This window comes from Podarcis tiliguerta, assembly GCF_965153285.1.
Source record: "Podarcis tiliguerta genome assembly, chromosome: Z".
NCBI lineage: Eukaryota > Metazoa > Chordata > Lepidosauria > Squamata > Lacertidae > Podarcis > Podarcis tiliguerta.
In genome coordinates, this window is record NC_139553.1 from 14,576,151 (window position 1) to 14,589,740 (window position 13,590).

General features: G+C 46.6%; 1 protein-coding gene across 8 annotated transcripts in view; it reads left to right on the forward strand.

Annotated features, from left to right (window-relative positions):
- TSC1 (TSC complex subunit 1) overlaps positions 1-12,262 on the forward strand; it is a 32,072-nt gene extending 19,810 nt beyond the window's left edge. For 4 of the 8 annotated variants that reach the window (XM_083423469.1, XM_083423470.1, XM_083423468.1 and 1 more), the window contains exons 12-22: positions 896-968; positions 1,592-1,696; positions 2,636-3,233; positions 4,700-4,743; positions 6,119-6,285; positions 7,039-7,221; positions 7,345-7,455; positions 7,836-7,958; positions 8,821-9,008; positions 9,358-9,516; positions 10,076-12,262. In XM_083423469.1, the coding sequence (XP_083279595.1) occupies positions 896-968; positions 1,592-1,696; positions 2,636-3,233; positions 4,700-4,743; positions 6,119-6,285; positions 7,039-7,221; positions 7,345-7,455; positions 7,836-7,958; positions 8,821-9,008; positions 9,358-9,516; positions 10,076-10,565 (2,241 nt within the window). In that variant the 3' untranslated portion in view covers positions 10,566-12,262. Of the gene's footprint in view, positions 1-895; positions 969-1,591; positions 1,697-2,635; positions 3,234-4,699; positions 4,744-6,118; positions 6,286-7,038; positions 7,222-7,344; positions 7,456-7,835; positions 7,959-8,820; positions 9,009-9,357; positions 9,517-10,063 lie in introns of all 8 variants that reach the window. The other 4 variants (XM_083423472.1, XM_083423474.1, XM_083423473.1 and 1 more) reach the window with 2 other exon arrangements.
- Positions 12,263-13,590: the final 1,328 nt, after the last annotated feature.

The following is a 13,590-nucleotide window of genomic DNA, read 5'->3' on the forward strand; positions in this document are numbered from 1 at the left end:
GTGCCCTTGCATATGCATGGCACCAGGAAATTAATAAATAGAATCATACCAGGAAATGGGAGAGAGCTGGAGAGTCCCACCCTGGAGCCCAAAAAGGAGATACAGTGAGGGTGGAGGAAGAGACTGGAGGCCCAGTGGTGCTTTGTTTAGGCTGATCAGCCTCCCCACCTAACAGCTGACACACGGGGTAGACAGCAGCAGCCACTACCGCTTTCCCACACAGCATCCAGCCTCCAGCCAGCCTTAGAGCTTCAGCTCTAGATATTTTGGTCTGGATTGGAGAAAGAGCCGGAAAGAGAGGGGAAAGCAGGGGAAAGTAGGTATTTTGAGGCTTTTTGGAAGGTGAACCCCACTTTACACAATTTTGCTTGTACGCACCAGGGCCCAGAAGGTAAACCCATAAGTGGGTGGACGCCTATATTAACAGCCCATCTTTTCTTCAAGAAGCTCATGGTAATGTACATGGTTCTTCCCCACAACAGCACTGTGAGGTGGTTATACTGAGAGGCGGTGATGGGCCTGTGGTCACCCAGTGGGCTTCATGGCTGAGTAGGGATTCGAACACTGGTCTCCCGGGTCTTAGTTGGGCGCTCTACACCATACTTTCCCATCGGTCTTGGCTTGTGGGGGGCAGTGATTTTGTCAGTTCATTCCTATGCAGGGGCTGAATTACCTGCCCTTGGAGGAGGCACACCTGGAGCAGTGACTTGGGTATATGAGGGAAGCTCCTCCAGAAAACATGTATTATATTTTCCCTTGCACACAACTCTTGGTGGTCCTGGTTTTAATTGGGGTGTGTGTGTTGGGGGTGTTCCTTTTCTGTTTGGTTTTGGGGAACATGTGAAGCATTGTGATGGAGATGTCTCTGTTGCATGGAATTCTTGCTCTCTTCTAGGAGGGCAGAACCAATCCCGCAAGGTCTTCGTTGTCCCGACAGCCAAACATCACCCAAAGTTCTCAAGCTGTTGGTAAGCTTCACCTGAATTCCTACCTCCTAAAGCAGAGGTCACCAACCTAAGGCCCGGGGGCCAGATGCGGCCCAATCGCCTTCTCAATCCGGCCCCCGGACGGTCCGGGAATCAGCGTGATTTTACATGAGTAGAATGTTTCCTTTTATTTAAAATGCATCTCTGGGTTATTTGTGGGGCCTGTCTGGTGTTTTTACATGAGTAGAATGTGTGCTTTTATTTAAAATGCATCTCTGGGTTATTTGTGGGGCATAGGAATTCGTTCATCCCCCCCCCCCCCCCCAAATATATAGTCCGGCCCACCGCATGGTCTGAGGGACAGTGGACTGGCCCATGGCTGAAAAAGGTTGCTGACCCCTGTCCTAAATCTTTATCCTCTATCATCTCTTACAAATTGGGAGTGTCATTTGCACATCATGTCTCTGCTAGTTCATTAGATGGCAGTCTAAGTGTGGAAGTTCTTCCAGAGTGTGTGTGGGTACAGCTAAATTTTGTGATAGTTTGGAGAAGAGGCCTTTTGGTGTGTTTTGAACTTGCATTGCAACAATGTTTGCCATAGCAAACAAGTTAAAATATTTTGTTTTCTCTCTCTCTCTCTCTCCCTCTCCCCCCTCCCATAAAAGATTCTCACAGCAGTAAAAGTTTGGTAACTTTAAGTGACCTTCCTGGCATCTTGGGTGACCTGGAGGCCTCTTCTCCAGACAGCGGTGAGAAGGACCGAGAGGAAGGTAATGGGGTAGGGGGCGTTGGGAAGTTCAAGAACATCATGGCCAAGAGGGTAGACTCTGTGCTCATGAGTCTGCTTGTTGGGATCTCACCTTCCCTCTCCAGAGGGAATTGTATGCCTCTGTCCAGCTTTGGGTAGGAGCCGAATGAAAACAGTCTTTTTATAGACTAGCAGTTTAGGCATGGGCAGTATGTGTGTGCACGTGTCATGGTTTCCCTGGGGAATGCAGAACTTAATGTTAGGCACCAGCTTCAGCTGTTTGAAGAAATCTCTCTTTTGAAAACAAGTAGTAGAGCATCTGCTTTGCATGCAGAAGGTCCCTGCTTCAATCCACCAACGTCTCCAGGTAGGGCTTCGGAAAGGTTCGCTGTCTGAAACCCTGGAAAGCCTGCTGCTGCTGCTGCTCAGTTTGGACAATACTGAACTAGATGAGCCAGTGGGCAGACTTTGTTTAAAGCAGCTTCCGCTGTCAAGTTTCTATCTGTCATGGCTGCGAAGAGACTGTTGAAAGTATGTAGGGCAATGCCTGCTGAAATCTCAGAAAGCTATTGGGCTGTCTGAACAGGACTGCCAAGGGTTTAGAGCTTCACTGCCTCATGCCTAGCAAACCCAAAATAAATTCTGCAAAATACCAAATGTGGCATTTTGTCCTGAAAAAACTTTTTTTTAAAAAAAGAAATACTGGAATAACGTACATAGTTACAGAATACCAAGTGTTTTCTTTATTTGGAGTATGTAATTTCTTGGCATAGAATCTGCCCTGGCAGGTCTCAGACCCTAATAGCAAAGTGATTCCTCAAGAAGTGATAACACCAGAAGTTTAAATTATTTTCAGTGCTCCACCTTTTGAAACAGCAGCTAAGGCGGGTAGATTTCCTGCCACTGATGAGCAAATATAGGGCAGCATGTCTGATCCATCCACACTTTTCTCTGTCCTTAGATGCCATATCAAGAGAGATCTCAGAGATCACCACAGCAGACGCTGAACCTGTGGTGCCTCGGGGAGGTTTTGACTCCCCTTTCTACCGCCTGAATGAGGGTCTCCCCAGCTCGAAGAAATCCCAGCTGGCTGCCTCAAGTTCACAGGGGCATAACCTGGACTCCAAGCCCCTGGCGTTGTCACCCCTTGCAGCATCGACACCAGGTGTGGCCCAATCTGGGCTCAAAAGGTCACTGGATATGCCTAAGCAAACCTTCACGCCTATTGACCTACCCGGCCAATACTCCGAGAATCATGCTTCTGGTCACCTGCAAAGCCAGGTGTCTCTGGAGTCAAACATTGTTGCCCCTAGCCCTTGCAAGATTCCTGCACGCAAGTGGATGGGGTTTGGGGATGAGCAGCCCCCTGATTACGAGCACCTCTTCGAAGTGGCTTTGCCAAAGACCGCCTACCATTTTGTAAGCAAGAAGACGGAAGAGCTTCTCAGGAATGTCGACGCAGACCACGACAAAGAGAATTCTTCCTCCCCATCCCCCTTGGAAATGCTGGATCGGCTCATACAGCATGGAGCAGATGCCCACAGCAAACAGCTTGACCAGTAAGTGACGGCAGAGCTTGTATTCTTAAGGCTGGAGCTAGTGTGGTGACAAGAACAGGACTGAACCACCGTTTCAAGTTACTCATCCCTGTAATGCTGAGGCCTTGGGGCCAAATGCAACTCTCCAGGGCACTCTGGTTCTTTCCCCGCCCCCGAATGCTCCCTGGGCCACTGCCCTCCTTGAGTGTTTTTGCATAACCAGAATGTAGATGGCTCCTCTTGATTGTCTGAACAGAGGGTAGAGAGTGTAGTATGTAGTATGTTGAAACTAGCCTGCTGTAGAAAAGTTGTGTGTGTGTGTGTGTGTGTGTGTTTTATATATACAGTAGGCTAGTTTTTACATAAAACAATCTCTATCCTTTAGTTACCTTTTTTCAGGAAAAAAGACATGCTAAGCAACTTACAAAAGAACAAACAAACAAAACCCTGAAATACGCAAGTAACATATAAAAAAAAATCCAAATGAACTTCACTAAAATATGAGCAAAAAGCTAAGATCCAAAGGCCTATTTGAATAAGAATGTTTTTGCCTTGTCACCTAAAATAAAATAGTGTGATGGTGCTAGGCATACTTCCCCCCTGGGGTGTGACTGTTCCATAAATGGGGAGCCACCGCTGAGGTTCATTTGTTGCCGTACCCAGTTTTGCCTCTGGCCCAACCATTGGCATGTGGCTCTTGGAAAAATGGGATGGGGCTGTGGAAAGCTTGGAAATAGCTGTGTGACCTTCCTCTCGTCCTCTGGTCTCCTTCAGCACAGCTCCCCCCCCCCCCTTTGCCAAACAATTCAAAATCTTAAGCTTGGCAAAACAGTGCATATAACCTGCATGTTCCACTTTAAGAACTTGCTCAGATTTTTTGGCCTTTTTTTAAAAAAAAATATTATGGCTTGCTAATTGCTACATTTCCCACGAAAGGTAAAGGGACCGCTGACATTTAAGTCCAGTTTTGAACAACTCTGGGGTTGCGGCGCTCATCTCGCTTTACAGGCCGATTGAGCCGGCGTTGGTCTGCTCCGCAGACAGTTTTTCCAGGTCATGTGGCCAGCATGACTAAGCCGCTTCTGGCGCAATGGAATACCGACACCAGAACAGTGCACGGAAACGCCGTTTACCTTCCCACCAGAGCGGTACCTATTAATAATCTACTTGCACTCTTTGGTGTGCTTTTGAGCTGCTAGGTTGGCAGGAGCTGGAACAGAGAAACAGGAGCTCACCCTGTCGCGGGGATTTGAACCGCCAACCTTCTAATCGGCAAGCCCCTAGGCTCAGTGGTTTAGACCACAGTGCCACCCGGTCCCAAATTTACCACTACATTGGTGTAATTGGTCACTCACATAGTCCTGTACCTTAGGACAGTGAGAGCAGTAGGGTGATGCTTGAAACCACCTGGGGTTTGTTGTTGCTTTTTTAAAAAAAACTTTTTTTACTGCAATCCAGAAAACCCACCATTCTTATTTGTTCCTCAGATTACCTTTGTTAAGCAAATCAGCTGACTGGACTCACTTTGGAGGTAAGAGGTTGTTGTTTTTTTGAGGCATGTATTTTAATCCATATGTTGGAGCAAAACTTTGCTCAGCTTTTGTATCAAGCTGCTGTGCATCTTTCTTCACTGCACTGGCATCTTGCATTTGATGGTGCTCGATAGCTTCCAAGAGTGTAAATGGTGTATCCTCTATTCACTGGCGTCTGGTAATCCATTGCAGTTTATTCATAGACTTCGTGAACCTGAGTGCAGTGGCATTTAACCTAGATGTTAACCAGAACATGGGAAAACTGGCCAGATCACACTTTTCCAAAACAGGGCTGCAGAGCACACACCGACCTGGTTGAAGGTGCTTTATGCTATGGGCAATGCTTGGACATCCATCTCTAAGGCTGGATTGGACAGTCATCGCCCCTATGAAGAAACGTGGCAGCATTTGGGACAGTTTAGCTTAGAGAAAAGGCGAGTAAGAGGCAACATGATAGAAGTTATACATAGCATGGAGAAAGTGGATAGAGAGTAGTTTTTCTATAACTTGTGGACATCCATTGAAGCTGAATGTCAGCAGATGCAAAACAAATAGTTTTCCCTCACACAGCACATAGTTAAACCATGGAACTCACTTCCACAAGAGGCAGTGATGGTCACCAATGTAAAGGGCTTTAAAAGAGAATTAGACCAATTCATCAAGGATAAGACTATTGATGGCAGTTAGCTTTTATGGCTATGCTCTGCCCCCACAGTTAGAAGCATCAATGTTTCTGAATAAGAGGAGGAGTTTGGACTTGATACCCTGCCTTTCATTCCCCTTAAGGAGTCTCAAAGCGGCTAACATTTTCCTTTCCCTTCCTCCCCCACAACAAACACTCTGTGAGGTAAGTGAGGCTGAGAGACTTCAGAGAAGTGTGACTAGCCCAAGGTCACCCAGCTGCTGCATGTGGAGGAGCAGGGAAGCGAACCCGGTACACCAGATTACGAGTCCACTGCTCTTAACCACCACACCACACTGGCTCCTGGAAACCACAAGAGGAGAGAGTGCTATTGCACTCAAATTCTGCTTGCAGGTTTCATACAGGTGTCTAGCTGGCTACTGTGAGTACAGAATACTGGCCCAGATGGGCCGTTGGCCTGATCCAACAGGCTTTTCTTACGTTCTTATTCCTGAGCTGCAGACCTAATCCTTTAGGAGGAGGAACTTTAGTTTAAGGGTGCTGGGAATTGTAGCTCTGCCCAGGGGTAAACTGCAGTTCCCAGGATTCTTCAGGGGAAGCCCATGTGCCTTACGTATATTGTGTGTATGCAGCCTTGGTTGTGTGTCCTGTTTGCAAGGTGTCTTAGGCCTGCTGAATGAATGGTGCCAGCATCTTTGTGTTCCATCGTCTTCTTTCTGCCTTCCTCTCAGGTGCTCCTGCAACAGATGATTTCAGTGTTCTCAGAATCCAGCTCCTCTTGCTGCACAACGAACTGTTGTATGAGCGCTTCAAGAGGCAGCAGCACGCGCTGCGAAACCGGCGGCTCCTGCGCAAAGTGATAAAGGTGACGGCTCTGGAGGAACACAATGCTGCCATGGTGAGTCAAGGTTTCTACAGGGAGCCCTTTCACTGCAGGCAGTTTTCCACCTGCTGTGTTACTACTGGGGAAGGGGGACAGAAGGCAACTTTGGGTCTGGGAGTGAAGTGCAGGATTCCAAGACTTTCTTATGTGGCCCCCATAATTCTCACACATTGCCCCATACAGTGGTACCTAGGGTTACATACGCTTCAGGTTACAGACTCCGCTAACCCAGAAATAGTACCTCGGGTTAAGAACTTTGCTTCAGGATGAGAACAGAAATTGCACGGTGGCAGTGGGAGGCCCCCTTAGCTAAAGTGGTGCTTCAGGTTAAGAACAGTTTCAGGTGAAGTACAGACCTCTGGAATGAATTAAGTACTTAACCTGAGGTACCACTGTATTTCCAGCCCGTGCCTTTCACCAACTCTGCTTTGTGGCTTCCTTGAGTGTTTCTGCATGGCTGGAGACTGTGCTTAAAATGTTTAACCTTTACCCAGATATTTAGAAAATTGGTGTAAGTTTTAATCTGTTTCGAGTTATTTTAACTTTTGAAAAGTCTTAAATTATTAATTCTGTTCTTTGATTTTGTTGTTTCATCTTCTTTTTTACAAACTGCTTTGAGGCTTTTAAACAATGTATATATTCTATGAAATAAAATACAGACCTACTGACATGCAGCAGGCATGGTATAAACAGATTTACACTTTGCGTTTGACAAAACTTGCCCTTATTTGAAGTGGGCCCTTTTGACTGGTCTCTGCTTCCTGGCAGAAAGACCAACTGAGGCTCCAGGAGAAGGACATCCAAGTCCTGAAGCTCAGCCTGAAGATGGAGCAGGCCAAGTTCTGCAAGTTCCAGGAGGAACACAACATGCTCATGGCTCGGCTCCACAGCCAGATCCGCCAGTTGCAGCAGGAACGGGAAGAGTATTACAATCACAGCCAGGAACTGAAGGTATAAGAAGTGACTCTCTGAGTTGGGGGTTGGGGGCCGTCAAGGGCAGGGGGGGGGGTGTCTCCCAAGGATATGGTGCCACTAACCAGCTTCACTAATATTGTTTGGTTTTCTTTTTACAAGATCAGACTGGAAGACTGCCACAAAATCATCGCAGGCCTGCGGCTGGAGTTGAACACGGCCAGCAGCAAGATGTGTCACACGGAATTGTTGCTGAGCCAGGTTTCTCAGAAGGTAAGAGCTAAATTTTCCTGTGGGGTTCCCACTTCCCCTACTTTGTGTGCATAGGTGTGTGTCCTTGGTTTCAATAAAATTTCTTCCAGCTGCATCCCAGTATTGTGGACCCTGCTCTGTGTTTGTTTGTTTGTGTGTGTGGTTGGGGCTGGTGGGAGTTGGAGTCCAGTAACATGTGGGAGGGGGGGTCTATTGGTTTGTTTTTATTTTAGTATGCATTTTGTGTTGTGAACAGCCCTGTGATCTTTGAATGAAGGGTGTTATATAAATTTAATCAAATAAACATGAAGGGCAGCAGGTTCCCCATCTTATGGTATAAGCAGTACTTTTTTAAAAAGATAATAATTGTGTAGTCTCTAACTAAAACTTTCTCTCTTAAGCTTTCTAACTGTGAGTCGGCCCAACAGCAGATGGAGATGTTGAACAGGCAACTCCTAGTCTTTGGAGAGATGAAAGAGTTGTGTTTGAAACAGCTTCAGCACAAGCAGGCTGGCACAACTAAGGTATGCCTCAGGAGAGATGTGTGCCAGCAGTGTTGCTCTGTGGCTCACATTGGGCAAACACAACAGGCTGGCCGTGCAGATGTCGCTGGACTCCAGCATTCATGAATCCCAGCCAGTGTGGCCTTATGGTCAGGGGTGCTAAAACAAAAACAGGGGAGTTAACCAGTGCCATAGCTACCAATGGCGGGGGGGGGGGGGCACTAGCCAGGTTTTCTACCCCAGGTGAAGCCTCCAGAGGGGTACCATTGACATTTTAAGCCTGTGTGTGTGTGTGTACACACAAATGCACGTGTGGGGGGTTGGTGCCAAACTGGGTCTTTGAAATAAAGCCTAGTTTTGCAAATGAGCATGCATCAGATCAATAAATTGGGTGCTTCAGATGTTGTTGGACCCCTCTTAGCCCCACCGATCAGGGATAATGGCAGCTACAGACAGGCCTGCAGCTGGGAGGACCATAGGTTAGCCACTGCTGCACTACTTTGAACCCTGCATACTTTGAAAAAAGCATGTACTTAAAGAAGCACAGTAGTAATATTTATTTCCAATAAGAAAATGATGGCAGGCATTTCAATTTTCATCAAATTATCTGTGGCTGGGGAGATTAAAAAAATACTTGCCAATATTTCAGCACCTGAGAATCTCACACCTCTAGGAAGAATGATAGGGTTGAATTGAACCCCAGGCATCCTTTGCCAGCGCCTACGATGAGTTAGTGGTTTCGCTAAACCCAGATCCAAGGTCAAAAGCAGCAATTCCTTAATTAGTTCTGTCATAATTCTGCCTGGCCTCTCTTGTTCCCTCTCAGTCTTCTCTTCTCCTGTCTACAATCATTTAGCTTTATTTAACCCCCTCCATCTTCCAGGAAGTGGAATGCCTGCAGATGGCCTTTCAGAAAGAACTGGAGAAAGCACATTATTGCATTCAGCAGCAGAGCCAGGAGCTGGAGGCTTCTCAGAAGCGAATAGGCGATCTGGAATATCAGCTAGCAAAGAGGGACCACCTCTTGTTGGAGCAGAAGAAATACTTGGAAGATGTTAAACTCCAAGCCAGGTAACCCTCCCCCCCCCCCCCCGCCCTTCAGCTCATTTTACCAAGCAAGGGAGTACAGAGGCCTCCCCCAAATCCCAATTTCACTCCTGTCAACCTCCAGGAATGTTAGGTCTTTGAGGCAAGCAAAGGTCTCCTAACAACTCACAGCATCCTGCACAAACTCCAGCTCCCAGGATTCTGTGGGGAAAGCTGTGGCTCTTTATAGTAGTATTATAGTACTGTAAATGTATGGGGACCATAGCCTGGAGGGGAATACCTCTTTTTCCCCCTTGAAAGAGAAATGCTTTTGCACACAGAGGAGAAATGTAATGACATAAAATCCAGACACAGGTTTCTTTCCTTTTTTCAGTTTCCAACTCCAAGCAGCTGAGGGCTGGTACAAAATGCAGAAAAATATTACGCAGCTGTTTGAGGTAGAGATATTGAGTCTGCATGGCCAAGTGCAGAATGAACGGCTGTTGAACAACCGTGAAGAAAACAAGGTGGAACAAGCTGAATCCAATGAAAGGTAAAGGGGCCAAGTGCAGCTGTGAGGCTTGCTGGCTGCTCATAATAAACAATTTATGTCTGTGGCTTTCAGAGCTTAGGGGTTGCAGCCAACATTTGTCATATTCAGAGTAGACCCATTGAAATTAATGGGTTTGACACGTGGTCTATTCTTCATTGCATTTATAACCCCACCCCACCCATTTCCTGCAAGGAGTTCAATGTGGCTTATATAGTTCTCCCATCACAACAACTCTGTGAGGTAAGTTAGGCTGAGAGACTGCCCCAAGGTCTCCCAGTGAGCTTCATGGCTGAGGGGGGTGGTATTAGAATCTTGTTTTCCCAGCTCCTAGTCTGACACTCTAACCACTATACCACACTGGCTAAGTTTCACTAACTGAGAACAGGATGCTGGACTAGATGGGCCAGTGGTCTGATCCAGCAGGCTGTTCTTATGTAGGGGGAGTGAAATCTTTGGGTAGGTGGGGCAGTTTCCAGCCATGTGCTGCTGCTTCTGAAGGCAAACCTTTGGTCACTTGGGCTGACTTGTCTCTCTCCTCTCCCCCCAGCCCCCACAACAGGCTGCCTGGAGCAAATGAAAGCAGTGCCGACCCTACTATGGGACACAGTGAGGAACCGCTGGAATGTAGCAGTGAGACTGAACCTCCCAGCACCCGGGGCAGCAGCAGCGAGATGTCCACCCCTGAGAAGCCCAGCCAGCGCACTGGGCAGCTCAACAACCGCAGGGAGTCATCTGCATTGCTGGAGCCCTCCTCTGGCAGTGTCCCCCCCACAGTGGGCTCCTTCCCAAGCTCTGAGAGTTTCCTAGGGATGAAGGCCCAAGAGCTGTTCCACAACAAGAACAAGGGTCACTGCAATGAGGATGGGGTGGCCGTTGGCAACGTTTGTGAAACTTTGAAGACCTGCAAAGATCCCAGCCTGGAGGTCACGGAGGCAGCCCAGGCACCCTCCCCAAGCCCTGAGGAACTGCCTCCCTCCCCCAGAACCCAGGACGCCAATGTTGGACAGCTTCATATCATGGATTACAATGAATCTCATGGCCATAGCTAGAAATGAGGAAAGGAAAATCAAAATCAGTATTAACATTTTCATATTTTTGGCATAGAACAGGGAGGTGTGGCTGCCCAATTTAACTAAAAGCTTTTGGGTTTTGTCAGTCCAGCACCCTACCAGCTTACACAGGCGGCAATACTTTTGTTGGACTTGTTTGCCCCAAGTGGGTTTATGGGATGGCGGAGTTTCTGGGTCTAGAAGTGTAGGTGATCAGTCAAGGCCTTCCCTGAAACACTTCTGTCCCTCTTGAAGCCACTGTGTAGTACACACTTTGATGCAGCAGCAGCAGCAGCAGCTAGGATTTCTCCAAACTTTTTGTCAACCATCCACTTTTTTCTTGCCCTACCCTCCTGCTGAGAGGTTGGTTTAAATGAACTTGTGTGCAATATGGAGCAGAGCCTCCCCCATGGAATACTTGGGGTGTGCTCATCTGGAGAACTAAGCATCTGTTGTCTCCCCTCCTGCAAGCAACTCAGGGTTGCTCTTATTGAGAAACCCCTGGATTTGTTTTTCTCAAAAGTGTTATAATATGATGGCAACTCAGTCTTTTCCCCATCTTCAGCCTCCCCCCTCCCCATTCTCCCCCCTCCCAGCTTTTTGCATTTTGTGCATAGACTGGACTCTAACCGTGAAATGAGATAGAGTCCCCCTCCAGCATTGAAAACCATACCCTCTTCCTCTCATCTCCCCTCCCCACAAATTTGCTTTTGTTGCTGGATGAGATGGTACTGAGCTGACCTCCAGTTGTGTGGGTGTTTATTTTTCCACCCTGAGTGGAAAAGAAAGCTGAGGCTTTTCTGTTGGAAACCTGTCCTGTGGAGATTTCTGGTTAGCACAGTGGATGCAGAACTTCCTCAGCAAAGCAAATGCCTCACCTAAGCTGAGACAAATTTTTCTTTGTGTTTGCTGCTGTGTCTGTCTTATGAGAAAAGGGTGAGCTGATTTTGTTCTCTTCCACTCCTTCCTAAGGAGTGGTAGTCCTCTTTCTCATTGTCTGCCCAGATGCCACCCTGGTCCCCCCCCCCCCGTTGGCCTATTTACATTTCTATGTAATTTAAAAGCAGTGGGATTGGCTATATTGTGTCCTTCCCCCCTTGCAAACTGTCCCCTTGTGGTTCATTTGCAAAGTGGGCTTTATTTTCAACAGCAAAAGTACCCCTTCAGTTGAGAGAGCCTTCTCTCTATTAAAGAGACAGCATTTTTCACTAAAAGGGCACATGATCACCTGCCAGAATCTCCCAGTATGTTCTCTCCCCACTGCACCATGGACCACAGAAATTATGGAGCATTCAGTAAATCTCTTGAATCATGAATGCAGCAAATGAAAAGGCAAGGGGATGCAGGAAGATCCCGGTGGTAAAGCTGGAAATTATTTTGTTCCCTTAACAAACAAAAAAAAAACCCTGGCTGCTTTTAGTTAACCGTTTGTCAGAGAGCGATTTCTCTATTTAGAGTTAACATTGATTCCTGCCTTGCTCTTTGTATAAGTAAATATTTTACATTTATAAAATGTAAAATGCCGTAAATATGAAATTGTAAGTAAGAAATGGTGCAATTCAAGATAAAGGAGTAAATTAAAGAGAGGAAAAAAACCCAAATGGATGAAAATTTGCTGTCCTTGCTAGGATGTTGTAATATGTCACAGCAGTTCCTTGTGTTTTACTGTGAACAAAAATAAAAAGATTTCTTTTGTATTATATTAGACTGAATGGTTTTTGCAAGTAAAATCATAAAAGGATCCTGTTGGAGGACCTGTCCTGGCTAACTAATGTTAAAAGGAGTGTACAGAAACAAAACTGGATTGGTGATTATAAGAATAGTCAACTCCTTTTGTTTGAGAGAGTGGGCACTTTACTGAACAGCTGGATTGGTTTTCTAACCATAGCAAGGCACGGTTAAGGAAAGTGTAACCCTCCCAGAGATTGAGTGACAACTCACATCATTCTGGAGATTCCCACAATGTGAGAAGTGAAGCTACAGGGAATCAGGAAGAGGGCCTTCTCAGTAGTGGCGCCAACCCTGTTGAATGTCCTGCCATCAGATGTCAAGGAGACGTGCTTTTTAAGGCTTAATGTTTTACTATGTTTTTATATATGCTGGAAGCTGCCTAGAGTAGCTGGGGCAACCCAGTCAGATGGGCAGGGTACAAATAATAAATCTTCATCATCCTTGACCAGACTAGCTGGAACTGGTGGCTCTTCAGATGTTGATGGGACTCCCCAGTTCCCTGTCTCCTAAAGTAAGGATTGTCGCATTCCACAGGGCATGTGGTTTTGAGCATGGAGGTGTAACAATGCTTCCTCACAGTGTGTGACTTTTGGCGGGATTCATTAGACCAAGATCTGATTACTCTAGTTAATAGTTAAAGGCAGCTTAATGGAACCTTTCTTCTTCCCAGTATTCCTTGCTTCTGAGTTTCCCAGAGGCATCTGCCAACTTTTGGAAAATACTGGACCAGACTTAACTCTGTTTAGTGTGTGTAGTATGCCTGGGGTATAGAATCTTAAACGTGACCCTCCAGGCCTCTGTATATGGCCCTTTGAATGTTTTCCAGGTTATACATTCTTTCTGGCCTTGCTTTGCACCTTGGGGTGTGTGTGTGTTGTTGTCAAGCATTGTCAAGAGTTTTCAAAGACAGGTTAAAAACTCTTGACAATGCTGCTTGCTTGTCTGGATGAAGGATAGAGAGATTTGTGTAGAACTAGCCTGTGCAGAGGAATGATTTACATTAGTTGTTCTGCCCACTTTCAACTCTGGCCCGGCCCACCATAGTATGTGGCCCTTGGTGAAAAAAGTTACCACCACCCTACTCTTGGTGCAAACCTGCTCTCTCTCTCTCCTCCCCTTTTATCAAAAGCCCTCAAGGCATCTCAAGTGGCCTGCCTAGCAAGATGATTCCTCTGTCCAGGGGTCCTTCTAGATGCTCTGTGGCTTCTGTAGCTTTAGTTGCTTCCATTTTGAATGAAGCTGTGCCTGCCTTGGAACTCTGTGAAGCAACGTCTCAAACGAATCCCAACTTTTA